The following is a 17,187-nucleotide window of genomic DNA, read 5'->3' on the forward strand; positions in this document are numbered from 1 at the left end:
TTCTTTATTTTTTATTTTTTGTAACTTTAACTTTTAATTTATTTCATAATTTTTATTTTGTTTTCTTTCTATTTTATTGTTAAATTTGCAAATAAAAAATTAACAAGCAATCTTCAAGTGTTTTTTGGGCTGTGTGCAGAGGTTGGGAACCTTTAGATTCTAAAGCAAAGCTAAAAAAAATTAACCCTAAAGAAATGTGTTTTCCTGAATTTGCACAATAGGCACACACATGGTGTGTATATGGCTTGTATGTAATCTTAGGAATTAATTTCCCTCTTATTTGCTCAGTGCTTCAGACCTCAAGTTTGCAAGAATAATTTTGTGCCGTTTTAACTACTTAACTTGTCTCCTATTGTACTCTCTTATGTTTGTTGCGATTCACGTCTTTTCAGCAGAACATTTTCCTGCTAAGAATCACTTCAACATCCAAGGCATGGAAGTTTTATGCTAGCTTGGGTGGGTGAAAAACCAAAACATCTGATAAAATATAAGAGTAAAAAAATAATATTGGCAAAGGAATTATCAGCTGCCAATTTCTTAAGGACAGTTGCACCAGTGTAGGAAAAATATTAGCACAGATACACTTGTATATTTATTTTCTCTCCCAAGTTAAAATATTAACTTAATGATAAAACTTCAATTGACCCAGACTACCGATGAATTAAAAGAAATTGCTTTTCATGGTTCAGAATTATGACTCACAAGGAAGAATGTAACTCAAAAAATTCCAAGTGCCACTTGACACCATCACTTAAAATTCTTCTGATTTGGAGGGAAGGGTTTGGAAAGTCAAACAGACTAATCATCCTAATATAAAAGAATTACAGACCAAGCAGAAAGCCCCCCAATACTAAGGTGGTAATTAGACAGAGTTGTATTGAATTTAGTGCCAAGGTAAACATTCAATTAGTGCAAGAATTTCTCCATGTGCAACAATACGTTCCCCACTTCTCTGCCGATCCCCCTACACATATTCTGGGATTTCCAGAGAAGGTGCAGGGAAGGGAGAGAAATCCCATTGCACTAGTGGTAACCCCTGCACAACCATTTTGTTGAATACCACCCAAAACTGAAACAGAAATATTGAACGTGAGAAAAGACATCTGTAAATCCTTGAAAATGCAAGTTGTGGAAGTCAAAACCACGGTAAAGAGAAACCCTTTCCATGAAACAAATGCAAGAACATTTTGTGCCAAACACATTAGTTACACTTCAAACTGTATCCTGTGAGGTTTGTATTTAATGTTTGTCAAAATAGTTTGAACAGTATTTGAAGTAGGTTTATATACAAATGATATTTTTGTTAATTTGTACACCGCTCTGATAGCTTTTCTGGTTGAATAGGGTATAAATTCTTTCAATAAATAAATAAAACAATACCAAGATTGCTATGGGTATATATGGAAATATGACTCTCAAGATGGGCTGTAGCTGAGTGGGATAGTGCCAATTCCAGCTTCCCTTTCTAGCTGGCTCCCATAGCACATTTTATTTCCTTAGCCTGTGCTTTGGTTCCTTCATTTACATAGTGTCTCAGGTACATGCTGGTCTCTATTGTCTTAGTGCTATTCACTCCTTCAGTATGTTAGCAAGATGCCCATCAAAATCTCAAACAATTCTTGTGCTCGTTTCCTCCACTAGTGTGCTGTCACTTGGGTGCGTTTCCAGCCAATACCCATCGCCTCTGCATGCCCACCTTCAGTTCTTGATCTGTTGCTTTGCAGCTTGCTAATAGAAGCAATACAACCCATTTTTTCATCTGCGTCACCTGTTTGGTAACTAAATGGGTAGGAAGTGAGGGCCCTGTAAAGTATAATATCTGCAAATAGTAAAGGAGCATAAGCAGGAGGAGACACTGGTTACCACATGAAGGGCTGCCAGTTTCCTACATAGTTTTTATCTCCCCTCCCCCTCCTTTGTCCTCTAATGTGCTTGCAAGGTGGCAAGCATTCCTCCAGTTACTGAAATACGGAAACTCCTTTGTCAGTCTCTGTCCAGACTGTTGGTAAATGGCTCAAGAGGAAAAGACTTGCAGAGAGTTAATAACTTTTAAAATTAATGGCATTATGTTAAAACTTTTAACATATGGTAGACACAACTGTCTACCATAACACTACGTTTGGTGACTATGTTTTACCATTTAACTTCTTTCTATGGCTATGTAGCATGGACACCTATGGACAAGCCAGTTACAGAACTTTCTAGTATTTTGGCTACTAGATAATCAAATTCAGAAATGGCTTTGTTATAGGCCCTATTACTCCAAGAATCCTCTAATGTGCTTGCAAGGTGGCAAGCATTCCTCCAGTTACTGAAATATGGAAACTAAGATCATTGTCCATTGCTGGAAGATTGCCAACTACAACCTCTGAAGCACACAGGGAAGTAGTAATGTAGCATGTGCCAGCAGACACAACTAAAGTGAAGCTACAATTATAGCCAGTATGTTAAGAGCCACATTTTAAGAGGTTAAGCTTTAAGTTCTATTTCATATTTTTTCTACAGAAATCATCTGTGAACCATAATGCCCAGAGCAGAGGGTGAGTGATTCCTGCTAGGAGTAGTGAGGAAATAACCCTGCAAATGTGGTAGTTTCCTTACAGGGAACAAGAACAGCAGGACCCAAGCATATTTTTAAAAGATCACTGGAAATTCTCAAATCAATTTCACTCACATATCCCATTGGTATCCAAACTGCTAATGTTTCTAGCTACATTCTATACAGAAGCAATGCACTTGTCTCTTAAGAGGAGAATACAGGACAACTTTCATTAGCACCAGAAGAGTTTTAGCTAAAGGTTTTTTTAAAGTGATAAAATGCCTTACATAAGTATTTATGTATCTTTATCACAGAATATTACCTCCACTGGTGCCCAATTACAGAGACTTGGCTTAACAAGTTTGGTCATTTATGAAAATGGCATAGAATACAGAATATAGTCTACAAATAAAATTAGGCTTCTTGAAGTTTTTCCAGTTCATTTTACATAAGCTTTGTGAGAGGCTTCAGATGTATGAAGAGAGGAACTGTGGGTGCCACCAATCAAAAAGGCGCACACCATGCACAGGATCCATTACAAGTTGTACTCCATGGTCAAACCTGGTCTTCTTGCCACTCCAAAGTGGAGAATCATGGAACACCATTTTCACTCTGTGATGCCTCATATCAGTGCTCACATTTATTGTGAACTGCAAAGGAAACAAATCAGAAATCTCTTTAAGAACTAGACACAATTTCAGTTGTATGCATCACTACACCCGTTCTCAGTCCTGTTAAAAATGAATGCTATTTATTATAGAATTTGAGCTTGTAAATATTTTATTAAGCTTAATCTTTTGAGAAAATACTTCTTGACAACAACTTCTACAGCAAGGGGTTAAGATTCAGTTAACATCTAACAAAACCACACACATAGTACCCAGTCCTTATTGGAGTAGTGAAATTAGAATTACTAGACCACAAACTCAACTCTGCTAACTTGTCTTTTAAGTGTGTCCTTCCTAGAAGTTTAGATGCTACACATCAATATGTCCTTTCTGTCAAATCATTTGAGTAGCCATAAACGTCTTTAAACTTCAACACTAGATGCAATGACTGCTCCATTCATGAAGTCTAGAAATCTGTTTGGTAGAAATTATGCTCTGATCTCCAGAGATAAAGAACCTATGAGCCTCCTGATGTTGGACTACACTTCCCATCATCCCTGACTGGAGTTGTGAGTCCAACAACATCTGGGGGGCTGCAGGTTCCCCATCCGCATCCCACTATGGAAATAATGTATTTTCTAGTAAAACTGAGAGAAAGATTGCTCTGGACACACTTTCAAAGTTATGGTGATATGTACAGAAATTCTAACACTTACCAAGCTAACTGTCATGCCCATGACTATAGGAACATATATAAAGTTGAGGGTAGTGATCTGCAACAGACAGCAATCATGATCAGGGTTCATGTGGACATCTTCATACCGGATGGGTGGTTGAAGACGTTTTGAACAGTTATTCTTGAACTTGGGAGACTCAAAAGAAATACGTTCATTAGTTTACCAGAAATTGATTCCATGTCTATAACTTCAGACTGTTCCTGCACCATGACAGGAAAATCTGTAGCACTGTGTTTGAAGGATCAAGAACGGCCCCTGACTGGCTTGAGTTAAACTTTTCCCATTGCTGTATAGAAGGCATGACCTCCTTTTGAAGCTTCCTGTCTAATGAATGTGTAAATACTTAGAGGGAATATTTTACTCCAGTGCCTGAATTTAGAATGCTGGCCATAAAATGATTTCAGATGAGCATAATTTAATTCAGGGTTGGTAAACTGGCTGCTGGTAGGTCAAAAGCTAAATTAATTTAAACCTCAAGAGTCATCAAATTTTAAAGCAAGGAATGATGTTTCTGCCCACACATTTTATTTGTGAAGTTAAAGAAAGCCATATTTAGAAGTTCCATGGGATATTTTTGAAGCTTTTTTTTTTTAATTAAGTTGTTTTGTTTTAATGTATTTTAAGGTCTGCTTTTATGATGTTTTGATGTGTTTTTAGCGCTTTTGTTTGCCATCTTGGGCTCCTGCTGGGAGGAAGGGCGGGATACAAATCAAACAATAAATAAATAAATATTCTACACTTTGTTATATTACCAAGTTTATGATTGATACCTGTCTTCACAATAACATACTATATGCAATTCATATCAGTTTTGTTGCATTGCTTTTTCATATTCTGGAAAGGCAAAGAAATCCTGTCAGTTTAACTCCTAATGGGAAAGGCACATCTGTATCACAATGAAGCAGATACTTGTCCTGCTAGTTAGTCACAGCCTGACTGACTTGTAAGGGAAGCGGTTGCAGAAGCTGGTGCAACCACCAAGCATGAAGAAGTTAGCTACCTTTGCTCTAACATGGGAAATAGGTGTACAAGAATTAACAATTTGGAGAATAACTTTTGAAAAATGACTGACTCTTGTTCTAACTTTGATATGCATTATCATACAAGGATCTGTTACCCAATCATTCTCTGGCATATAACTATTTTCATTTGCCAAGTGACTTTGTTTTTTCAAACATAGGACATAGCTCAAGTAGCAATTACCAGCAGTTGCCTTTTAAATTATTTTAAATTGTTGCTTTTCATAACTACTTTTAATGATGGTTTAATACTGTATTATTTAATACTGTTTACTCTCTTACTATATTGTGAGATATAAATAACATCCATCAAATTGGCAAGTTGTTTAGCTTTCATACCTGCCTTTGGAATTTGAAGCTGAATTCCCACAGTGAAGATTGTCGATCAACTTTTTTAGACCAGAAAAGCAGACACTGATGCAGAAAAGATAATTTTTTTAAAAAAAATAGAAGTAAAATAGTTTGTATAAACAGAGTCTGATCAATAAACTTTGCATTGCCCATGAATCAAAATGTTATTTTTGAAAGTGCAACATGAGGCAGCGTAACACTTGCTAAAGCTTGACATGCTTCTGCCCCACTCATTCCATGCGAAACTTGTGTCAAACTTGACACAAACCAGCCATTCAATATAGCTATATCCGTGTAGTACTCATACTGAAAGACCAGTAGTAAGGAAACCAAGAGCAGAAGGGTGACAGTAAGTTGAATTAACAGTTTATTAGTTGACAGCTGATTAAAGCAATTTTTACATTTATTTATTCATTTTCTCACATATATATCCCGCCTTTTTTCATCAAGGAACCCAAGGCATATACAGTAGGGCCCTGCTTCCCGGCGCTTCGCTTCCTGGTGTTCCGCTAATGCAGCAGCTTTCATTCCCCATTGTAAAGCCGATTTTGCTGCTTTTGCAGCATTTTCACGCAACGTGCCCCATTATACTCAATGGGGTTCCACTTTATGACGATTTCCGCTTTATGGCGGGGGTCCGGAACGGAACCTGCCGTATAAGTGGGGCCCGCCTGTATGTGGTTCCCAACTGATCCCCCATCCAGGCACTGACCAGATCCAGACCTGCTTAGCTTCAGCAAGGTGGTGGCCTCATGTGCCTTCAGACCATGCAGTGCTCCAACACTATTTTTCTACACAAAATACAGAATTTGAGAAATATATTCTAGAAGAATCCACAAATATTTTAGGAGTTTTCCATGATTTTGTAACTACATACAATTATAAGTTATTCCTAGAAACTTTAACTTCTAACCACTTGTCTCTTCTACACTTCCACCAACTGCATAAAACTTCTGTGCGATTGTTTTAATGATTTTGTTGAATAGTGTGAATATTTGTGACTATTCCATGCCATCATAGCAGGTCAGACAGGGTTTTTTTTGGGGGGGGGGAAGAGGGCAGCTCATTTCAATAACCTGTAGCCAGAGCTCTGGCAGTTATTGATCCCAGGTTTGTAACATCAGGTGGGGGTGGGGAAAATCTTGCACTGACAATCCACATTTTACCACAAGTTATCAATTTTGAGTTCCTATTATTAGCTGCGTTTTGCACTCAAGTGCCTCAAAACAACTTACATAATAAAATGGAGTAACAAAAACATGATTTGATTGGCAAAGTGCCAAGACCAGTTCCTAGCAAATCTCTTTATATAGGGCATTTAAATGTGGAGGTAACCCATGTAACAGCAAACCTTAACTTCAGAAATAGGGTAAAAATATCACCAAGTTGTTTGTAAAGTGTTTGTTCAGAACACACAATAGCCAAGAACAAATAAAACCCAAGCTCTGAGATGTGGTTTAAATGCAAAAGTTTCTACAGTCTTGAATCCAGTGATTTCAAAATTCAGTTGAGTATGAATCATCTTATTCACAGTATAGCAAGAGGAATAAGCTTCAGGACACTTGCCTGGAGTCCGTAAGTGGATGGATGGGAGAGAACAGACTGAAGCTAAATCCCGACAATACCGAGGTGTTGCTAGTGGGGGATAAGAGAAGATTGGGAAATTTTGACTTGGTCCTTAATGGGGTGAGATTACCCATAAAGGACCAGGTTCGCAGCCTAGGGGTCATCCTTGACTCCCAGCTGTCCATGGAAGCTCAAGTTTCATCAGTGAGCCGGGCAGCTTGGTACTAAATACATCTGGTACAGAGACTGCATCCCTACCTCCCTGTACATCTTCTCCTACGAGTGATACATGCCCTGGTCTCCTCTTGCTTAGACTACTGTAATGCGCTCTACGTGGGGTTACCCTTGAAGACGGTCCGGAAACTACAGTTGGTACAAAATGCGGCGGCACGCTTGATAAAGCAGAGCCGCCGGCGGGATCATATTACCCCAGTGTTGGTGGATCTGCACTGGTTACCAATTGTGTACCTGGCCCAATTTAAGGTGTTGGTATTAACCTTTAAAACCCTATACGGTTTTGGCCCAGTTTACCTGAAGGAATGCCTCCAGTATCACCAAGCATGCCGCCAAACAAGATCAGCCTCACAAGGCCTTCTCTCGGTCCCACCGGTGAAAACAGCTAGGCTGGTGCGGACCAGAGAGAGGGCTTTTTCGATCATGGCCCCCACCCTCTGGAACTCGCTCCCTTTTGACCTCCGTCATGCCTCCTCCCTGACGGTCTTTCGACGAACCCTAAAGACCTGGTTATTCAGGCAGGCCTATGGGATTCTTGGGGTGGGCTAGGTTTTATATTATATTAATTGTAGATGGATTGATGTTTATGTTTGATTGCTCATTGTATATTGTTTTATATTGTATTTTTGCTGTAAGTCACCCAGAGTGTCCATGAAGTCGGACAGATGGGCGACTAACAAATAAAATTTATTATTATTAGTAGTAGTAGTAGTAGTGCATTTAGGTTAGGGATATCATTCTGGATGCCTGTAGAGAAGCTAGCTTGGTAAAAATTACACCTACTGGACAGCCATTAGCACAGCTATTCTTTTAACTTACTAATCATTCACAAGATAAATTAAACAATCATGGCTCCAAAAAACAAAGTCCAAAGGCAGCAACTGCTTTACTGTTAAAAATTGCAATTCTCCTTATAGGCAGAGGAAGCCACCCTTCTATCCAAGTCAACACCTGAAAGGAGATTCTTTCCTTCAGTTCTACACATTATATAAGAGCCTATGCTAGTAACTGCCTATCTACTGTAAGCAGCAAGCCTTTAGTCTTTAGAAAGGAGACATGCACAAACCAAATTCCAGTTAAGTTCAGAAGCATGCAGCAAGGAGCTTTCATTGAAACTTGCCTCTCTTCGTGGCTTGACAGAAGCATACTCCCCTGTGCACAATTCCACTCCTCTGAGCAGCCTTGGATATTAGTTACAAGGAGGGAAGTAGTTCAGCACATGAGTATCTTCTAAGGGGCAGAGGATGTCATCCACATGTCAGCTGTCCTACCCTTCAGTTGTGTACCATGTGGGCTGCTGCTCCAAACAGTGGGGGTGTCCTTAAGGGTAAACTTCTGCTGACACCACAACAGCTCCAGTGTCCCACAGAAGCTACACTGGGAAAGAGAAAGGGAAATTAAATAGGAAGAGCTGGATTCAGTAACCAAAGGGTCCAAGTCTCTCTGCCTTGTATGCTCAATGTATGTTGTCATCTCCCATTAGTGAGAGGAGACTCTAAATATGAAATACCAAAATCAATGTGAAGAGGCTCTGTGGCTGTACAGTGCGCAAACACACTTCTGTATTCACAAATGCATGACCTGCATTTCAATAATGCAAAGGTGCAATGAAGTAAGATCAATGGCAATTTTGTATGCTTTTAGGATTTAAGCAAAACTGTAATTGTTACTGCAATACAGACTTTTGACATTTAATTTCCTTTTATTAAATTAAATTTCACCCATGTGGGTTGTACAGACTGTTAGTACAACCGCATCATTAGCGGTGGACACCAAAGCCGTTGTGATGTGAACATGAAGAATCCAAGATGCCAATCCTTCATTTCTATTAGATTGGAAATTGGCTAACCCACAAACTTTTAGACAAGAAAAAACTGATGGGAGTATAAGCTGCTTTGATACAGGTATTAGTCATACATATACATTGCCAATGGACAAGGAAAATGCTAATCCTGAATTTTAAGAGTAAACATTTTAATTTCTGCTTTGGCAGGTCAAAGATCAGCCATTCATATAATAAGCCTCCCCTAGAAATCCAGAGCCAAGGCTTTAATAAGCACCAAGTAAATATGCACAAAAGTGTTCCTAGCAAAAGCAAAGTCTGTCCAAAAATGTGACTTGAGAAGTGGGCTCATACACATGCATTTTATTGTCTCAACAAAAATACTACAAACTTACTTTTGAATTTTCTAGAGTGCTTGGAGTAGTCTCTGGGATAGCTGGATTCCTGGCTACCCGAGAAACAAAAGGTTTATACATATGGTATAAAGAACGAATTACACACGCACGAAGGCAGTACATCTTTTCTATTGACTCTGGCTGTAAACGGACTGGGAGGGATGCATTCTTATTGTAGTGCCTAAAATAAAAGCAAAAACTCATTTAAGACAAATACCAAATTTTAGGCAAACATTACTTAAACTAGTCTTTCTCAGACTGAGTTTGCTCCCCACTGTCAAGATGTATTATTTTCTGGCCACCTCCTCCCCAAACCCAGCACTAACTATCTGTTCCACAGAATGGCAGGCACAGATTCTTACAAAGATATGTGCAAAAAGCCTGCTCCTGTGTCAAAGAGATCAGTAGATTGGGGCACTAAGCCAACACCAAAATTAGAATGAGAACTCAACACAGCATATTGACCTCTCATAAAACTACACTTAGGGAACCTTCGTTAGAACAAAGCAGCAGCTCTTCCCAAAAGTAAAATAAAGTGGGAGAGCCATGACTCTTACAAAACAGATGGGTGGGCTGTGTGCCTTCTTCACATGTACCTTGGATGGTGAGGGGAGGAAGACTCCACCTGCCTCAGGATCCTATCCCTTCATGGAACCCCCTTTCCAGGTGTTCTGTAAACCCAGAAAAACACTAACAATGGGTGGTATCCAACTAAGTCACACTCACAGTAGACCCACTAAAATCAATTGAGTGGTAACTTAAGTCCATTCATTTCAGTGGGTCTACTTCAAGTATGACTTAGTTGGATACCATCCGATAAAAAACAAACATCACATTAATTTTTAAATGTATGCCCTATCATGGCTGCTTCTGCTGTACTATCTATGAACATATGGATTGTCAAAGCCCAAGTTTACACTGCAGAAGACAGTGACAAACCATAATTCAGTAATCTAAAAAAGCTGATCATAACTATGTGAAAAATCCTGTCAGTAAGATTAAGAAAGAAGAAAATTCAGAAGGGATGCTAGCTGAATGTACAGACAGTCATGATGCCTCTTTTCCCACTCCCTTTCATCTGTTTATCAGGTACTATACATTTCTCATAATCAACTATATATTGGTTGCTCACCCACACTTCAAAAATCCTCACCCATAGTTAAATATAATGGCAACTAGTATATTTAGTTACAGCCTGCTGTATTTTAACAGAAGCTGAAAAGAGCTAGTACTAGTATTGACGAGGTGCGCCTGGCGCCAACACTTATCTTTTTGGTGCCAGGTCAAGACTTTCCTCTTCTCCCAGGCATTTTAGCATGTGTTTTAAATTGTTTTTATATTGTTTTAAATTTTAAAATTGTGTTTTAAATTGTTTTTAAAATATGTGTTTTAAATTGTATATTTGTTTTAATGTTTTTGATTGCTGTAAACTGCCCAGAGAGCTTCGGCTATGGTGCGGTATACAAGTGCAATAAATAAGTAAATAAATAAATACTACACAAAACACTGAGAAGTGATACAGGCACTGGTGCTCTCCCTGTCCACTGTTCATAAAGCTAATGTGATGCTTTTGTCAAAGTCCAGGGTGCAATATAATCCCTCTCTGCTTCCCATACATGAGAAGAATTCCATGAACTGGACTCCATATAGCGTGCCAGTTTCATGTTATGTGCATGGGAGGACTGCAGATCCCATTCTCCATCACAACTAGACTACAATTCAGTTCTCCATTCTTCCTGCCTCACAAAAAGTAATGTAGTTATATAAAGTGTCTAAGCTTTCATAAACCATAAGCTCCTAAATCACTATTGATGAAAACAGTTATGAATTGTCATACCTTCTGTAAAGTCTGGTCCAAAAAGCAGCAGTACAAGTGACAATCCAGGCTCTTTTACAAATAAGAGAAAAATTCACAGTATCTTCTGGACGTATGTAGGATGCCAGCAACAACCAAATATCGATGGGATATTCTTTACCGATTACCCCATCAGAATTTTCTGAAGGCAATGAGAAAATACTGTTACTGACAATCACATCAACAGCCTTCAGAGCTAGCAAGAAACTGGCATGGCTTTGGTGGAACTAGAAGGGGCAAGCTTACTTTTCTTGCAAAAAAAAAGAGAGGTTACAATCTCTTGACAGGTTCTGTTATAGTAAGATCATAGTATAGTTTTAATATTTATGTCAATAGGAAAGTTTGCATTTAGCCACATTTTCTCATACTGGCCTGTTATGTGACAATAAGCCACAGTTTGTCTTAAACCATGGATTCTTAAACCATCTGATGGGAAGATGGGAGGAAGAAGCTGTGCAGGAGACCTGCATGGCAGGTGAGAGGCGCATCCATGAATTTCAGAATCCATGGTTTAAGACAAACTGTGGCTTATTGTCACATAACAGGCCAGTATGTCTTCGTTCAAATAAGCCATGTCATGTTTGGGGCTTGTCATGTTATCTGAACCTGGACTATGGTTTCCTTGTTCCCAAACAAACTACAAGCAGTAAAGCCAGAAATAAACAAAGTACAAATCTTAGTCTATTTCTGGTTTACCAGTCTGGATTTGTTTTGAACAGACCACAGTCTGGGTTTGGATATATTGAACCATAGTAATGTTTGCTTTAGCCCCGTGGGGAAAAGCTGTGTGGGTTTAAACAAACTGTGGCTTATTGTGATGTGTGAATTAGGCCTTTGAGGTGTGAACATGATGCCAGAGCAAGCTTAAGATTTTTTTTTGGTGGCACTAAACGCATAGGGTCTTCTCAGTAGTTGCACCTAAATTGTGAAACACCTTGCATTGTGAAATATGGTTGCCCCCTCCCTTACTTTTGTTGTTAATTATTAAAGCCTACTTTATTCTGGCAGGCTTTTGTTATATATGGTACATAAATATTTTCATGCTTGATTTTAACTGCTATTCCTGTCTTTTTGGTTGGGTGTTTAATCTTGTAATTGTTATGACATTATAATAAAATGTTGTAAGACATCCCAAGTTGTACTTTTGCACCAGAGGGGCAGAGTATAAATGTTTTATTAACAAATAGTTTTAGAGAACTTCCCCATAAGCATTTCATTGATCACCTTCCATACATGTGCCTCAAGGCATTGTACAACATCAAATTATGTTGTCACTGACAGCCAGATAGTTAGCCTTTGCTCCCAAACAAGTGCTAGTAAATTATCAATCCCAGGCAGCTGCAATATAAAGAGCTGCCCATTCAACAAACTGCTTCATATTTTAAGATCAAATCTGAGGTAGCCAAGTAACTGACTCAACTCACCTAGTAGGCTTCATGGCTGAACAGGTATTTGAACACATATCTTCCTGGCACAAGTCTACACTGTCTTTAATGAAAACTTTTAACAGATATACCAGCTATAAAAAGGAAGTGTGCATGCCAAATATACGTAGACACAAATGTTCTTGAAAAGCTATATAGTTCTCACACACTAAGCAATTAATTTGACCATTGGGAATGAATTCAGAAGATTATTTAATTCAGATTAAATTAACTCAGTTCTTACCTTTATGCCTTTTGCTTTTCTTTTTTCTAGATAATATTATATCATTTGTGACGTCCTTAGAATCCATTTCATCACTACTGCCACAAAACTCTGCCACTGATAATATTTCATCACTAGGTACACAAGAGGCTTCCAAACCACAAAGTGATTTTACTAAAACCAAAAACAGACAAATACTGAGATACAACATCTGGCAAATGTCTATGCTGAATTTTACTCTAGTAATCCAACTGCTAGAGGAGACATCATTAGAAGAGAAGTAGTTCCAAGTACATCATGGGGTCCATTTTACCAAGTTTTATTTGCCAACTATACTGTATTGTGCTTGTGGAGGAGAAATCTCCGATTGGCTGAAGTGATGTGGTGGTATAGAATGTTCAGCTGCTAAGTAAACTAGTCAGTCTGCAGTCCAAGTTCTCTAAGGATAAGGAAGTTATCAATATGGCTGTGATTAAAACCTCACATGGGAGTATATCAAAGACAGGGAAACTATCCAAGACCATAGGCAAGGCAAGACAGGGAGTCCAGATGCAAGGGATCTAAAGGAAGAGTACAGATTAGCCAGTGGACTAAGGAAGAGAAATTTGAACACAGGGTAGGAAAGAATGGGGTTTGAGGAAAAGGTCAGAAGTGACACGGAACTTGAGGCAAGAAGGAGCTAATCAGGGAAGGATTGCCTAGTGTACAGAAGAGTGTTCTGAAGGTTAGCCAATAAAACATTCTGGTAAAAGGAAGCAGACAAGAGAGCCAATGTATGATTGAGACATGGAGTTGGGGGGGAAAAGGAAAGAGGAGCCAAGGAGAAAATGGGATTGATGCAACACTCATATATGTCCCACCCCTAGCAATAACAGAGGCTATATACGGATGGGAGGAAGGGAGATTTGAAGCACTGTTGACTTGGGACATTAGGGGGCACAGAATTACTCTGTCTAGATTCCACAGGAAACTTCTGCCACTTGTGCCTTTGGCTGTTACTGAAGGATTGTGCCCTAGCAAATATAAAGGCAATAACAAGGGCCAAAAAGTAGGAATACTGAAAGCATGTACCTGAATTTTACATAGCATTTTATACTAACCTGCTGGTTATTTGGCCTCAGGAATCTACTAGTTTGTTGCCCTATAGCAGCATTTTCTAAGCTTTTGATAGCTATGATACCATTTCATTAGGATTAAAATTGCAGGCACACGTTCATTCTTCCACTCTAAAAACCCATTTATTTATTTATTAAATTTATACCCCGCCTTATAGGCAAAAGGCCCTCAAGGCGGCTTACAAAAACACAAATATAACAACACATCATATACATAAATCAATTGTGCATGGAGCCCCCCTGCTCAGACATGTCTATGGTGATGAATGCAATAAACATAGTTGCTTAGGTTTTATTTTTATACTTCAGCTCTTGAGTCAATGTCCTGCCTGTGTTCTGTGGGAAGACACTGAGGAGGGACCCAAAGAGTTCTACCATTACATACTGGTAGGAAGTTGGGGCAACATGCACCTTATATCATACAACATTTTAAGAGTTGGTGTCATTTGAATGGTAGCTATATATTACAAGAAGAATTAATCCTATTTCAAAGCACACTATTTATTTATTTATTTATTTCATTTATATCCTGCTCTTCCTCCCAGAAGGAGCCCAGTGTCTAATACTTAATTATTCAGAAATGTCAAAATTAGCAGGACTGAAAAAGAGGATATATAGGTGTTTCCAAGAATAGACACATTACAAAGAGATTACATTTCAGTCTAATGTACTCTACATTATTTCTGGAATAATTCAAATGCCAAGCTATACTCTTGAAAGGAAGGAAACCTTGTCCCCACACTAATCTAATCATGGGGAGATTCACACCTAATCCCCATTGGGGTACAATCTGTTTTCCAAGTCCTCTTTGCAGCACCATGTTCCTGGTTGTGTAAGATTCCAGTGCCCTAGAGAAATGGGAATACTTGGTCACAATCTGGTTTCTTGTGTATGGAAATGGCTCTGCATTTATAAGTTTCAAGTTACTTTCCATTCTTATTAAGGACTCTGAAGAAGCTATTCAGATATTCTATGATGAGAACTTTGGAGTTCTAGCAATTTATAGTCCTTCTTTCAGAAGAATTTTACTTGAACAGAAGAAATATCTGAGCAAGACCACTTTAAACACTGCTACACTATAGACTAGTGCAGAGCTGCTACAGATTTAAGCTTACAATTTATGAATTTATGGGAAGGGTCTTAGCTCAATGGTACAGCATCTGCCTTGCATATAGAATGTCCCAAGTTCAATTCCCAGCATCTCCAGGTAGGGTTGGGAGACCCCTACCTGAAACCCTGGAAAGCTAATGCCGGTCAGTGTAGACAATACTGAGCAAGATGAACCAACGGTCTTAGTCAATATAAGGCCCCTTCTATGTTCTTACATAGCTTCTCTTCTGTTTCTATGTTGTACTTTATTTATGTTATTACAATTATATTCCCTTTTTCTTCTGTCATACAGTGCCAAGATGGTCACCCATCCAGGCGCTGAAACTTTGCGACAGCAAGGTGGAGGTCTCATGTGCCATCACACCATGACCTGGGGCCAAATTCAATCCTGGTAACATTTGTGATTTTTTTGAGGGGTGAGGGGAGATAGAGAATCCAAGAACTATACTTAGTACCAGTTCAACCCCTGAAATTTCCACAGTGCAATACATGAAGTATCACTACTGTTATTGGCAAGCGTGTACCTGCACAGAAGTGACAGGGCTTTGGAGAGATGGTAGAAGACCAATTTCAAAAACATAATGCACACCAAGCAACAATCAAAATGCAGGCTGTTAAATTAGAAATGCAAATATGCTCCAAGTGGCTTCTGGGAGTGCAGTCTGAAGTTTTCTCCCAAGTGACAAATCTCGCATCTCCGCCCCCCGCGCAAGAAACTTTTATATTAGAAAAGGACGCTACTGCTAGTGATGCGACCCCCCGCGTACAGCACAATAGACGTTCTAAAAGGCGACCCAAGACATAGCTGGCAAAATAAACCTCCTGTGGCCCACTCAAACCTCAACTCACCTTCCTGCTGCACCGCGTTGGCCACAGCCTTCTTCACGCGCCCAGATTTCACTACAGCGGGATCCGAGTTGGCGTAGTCGGCCACTGTCACTGCAGAGAGAAAACGAGAGTGAAGGCGGCAGGTAAGGGGCTAATGGCCGCCACTGGTCACTAGAACTGGGCCCCAATGACTCACCGCGCTCTAAGCAGACGTCGTTGGCCCGAAACTTGAGACGCTTTCGGGCCCCACGCTTGCGCATGGCGGAAGGAGATACAGCTACCGGTCGGTCTCGGGGCGCCATTTCCTCAGCGATAGCTGAGCCAAAGAATCTCGGTTATCGACTCCGACAGCTCGTCAGCCATCCCGCTCCTGCCGGCACCCTGACCCGGTGTTATAGCAACTCTCGCGACATCCAGAAACATTTCGGCGGGCGAGATAGACGCAATTGGCTCGCGCTGTCAGCCCCTCAACGTCATCAGCTTGCGAAAATGGCGGCGGCTAGCTTTGTTGTGTAGGTTGGAAGTACCGGCCCAGTGACGTGTGTTTTTGTTTTTGTTTTTGGAGGAGTCTGCCTCCTTTGGAGGGGTCTGTCTCCTTTTAAGACTTTTCTCATTTCTGCTTTCTGAGTCCTTCCCATTTAGGGTGGTATATTAGTACTTTCCGGGGAGAATTCCGTGAAATTTCCGGTGGTCTTATAAATCGCTTTCAGCCTATCCCACTTAACCGGGATTCTTGAGAGGATAAAATGAGATATCCTTTGCGCTCCTTGGAAGAAGGATGGAACGCTGATGTTATGATCTTATAATGTGTCGATGCCCGTTCTGGGCCATATGTTTTTTCTGGAAAATAGCTCAAATAGCAACTTCCCAACAAACCAGACCTACCAAACTGGTGTTCTGGGCTGTTTTTCCAGCACTTGGTTGATGGGAAGTTGCCTTTCCAGGCTGTTCCATTCTGGATGGTATTTTAGTTATTAAAGGGTTAAAATATATCAGAAGGGTTTTGGTTCTTAAATACTGTTCTCAAGTGTCTCTAACACATCCACTGGCCTGATCCAGCAGGCTCTTCTTATGTTCTTATTTTTGGTATCAATTTATAAAGGACTTGTTCTGTTTAACACAGTCCTGATGAACTCTATAGGTTTTTATTACTCTGTTCTCTGCAGAAAGTTAAACTGTCACTGGAAAGAGTTCCTTTGTGATGATGTCCATGCATTAGCAGAATATCTTTTCTTGCATATAACAAGCCTCTGTACACATGGGCACACACTATCAACTTGACTTCCTATTTTTTTGGTAAATAAGATATTTGGAAGAGAGTATTCTCCCAGTCAAGGAGCAGAAGGGGCCATACCCAGTCATGGTGTAGTAACACTTACATTTTTCCTCTCAAATAATCC

At 39.6% G+C, this 17,187-nt stretch overlaps 1 protein-coding gene across 4 annotated transcripts; it reads right to left on the minus strand.

The window, feature by feature from the left end:
• Positions 1–787: 787 nt before the first annotated feature.
• Positions 788–16,217, minus strand: TMEM183A (transmembrane protein 183A). Of its 4 annotated transcripts, none has more exons than XM_061631799.1 (8): positions 15,984–16,216; positions 15,809–15,898; positions 12,756–12,908; positions 11,070–11,229; positions 9,233–9,413; positions 5,243–5,317; positions 3,864–3,920; positions 788–3,189 (listed from the first exon to the last, which is right to left on the minus strand). In XM_061631799.1, the coding sequence occupies exons 1-8, from the start codon at positions 16,087–16,089 to the stop codon at positions 3,007–3,009; spliced, it is 1,005 nt and encodes a 334-aa protein (XP_061487783.1). In that variant the 5' UTR covers positions 16,090–16,216; the 3' UTR covers positions 788–3,006. The 4 variants fall into 4 exon arrangements, with proteins under 4 accessions (XP_061487783.1, XP_061487782.1, XP_061487786.1 ...); XM_061631798.1 differs by having other exon boundaries at positions 792–3,189; positions 3,864–4,019; positions 15,984–16,214; XM_061631802.1 differs by lacking the exons at positions 788–3,189; positions 3,864–3,920 and adding an exon at positions 4,035–4,718 and having other exon boundaries at positions 15,984–16,215.
• Between the last annotated feature and the right edge of the window lie 970 nt (positions 16,218–17,187).

This window comes from Rhineura floridana, chromosome 6 (assembly GCF_030035675.1).
Source record: "Rhineura floridana isolate rRhiFlo1 chromosome 6, rRhiFlo1.hap2, whole genome shotgun sequence".
NCBI lineage: Eukaryota > Metazoa > Chordata > Lepidosauria > Squamata > Rhineuridae > Rhineura > Rhineura floridana.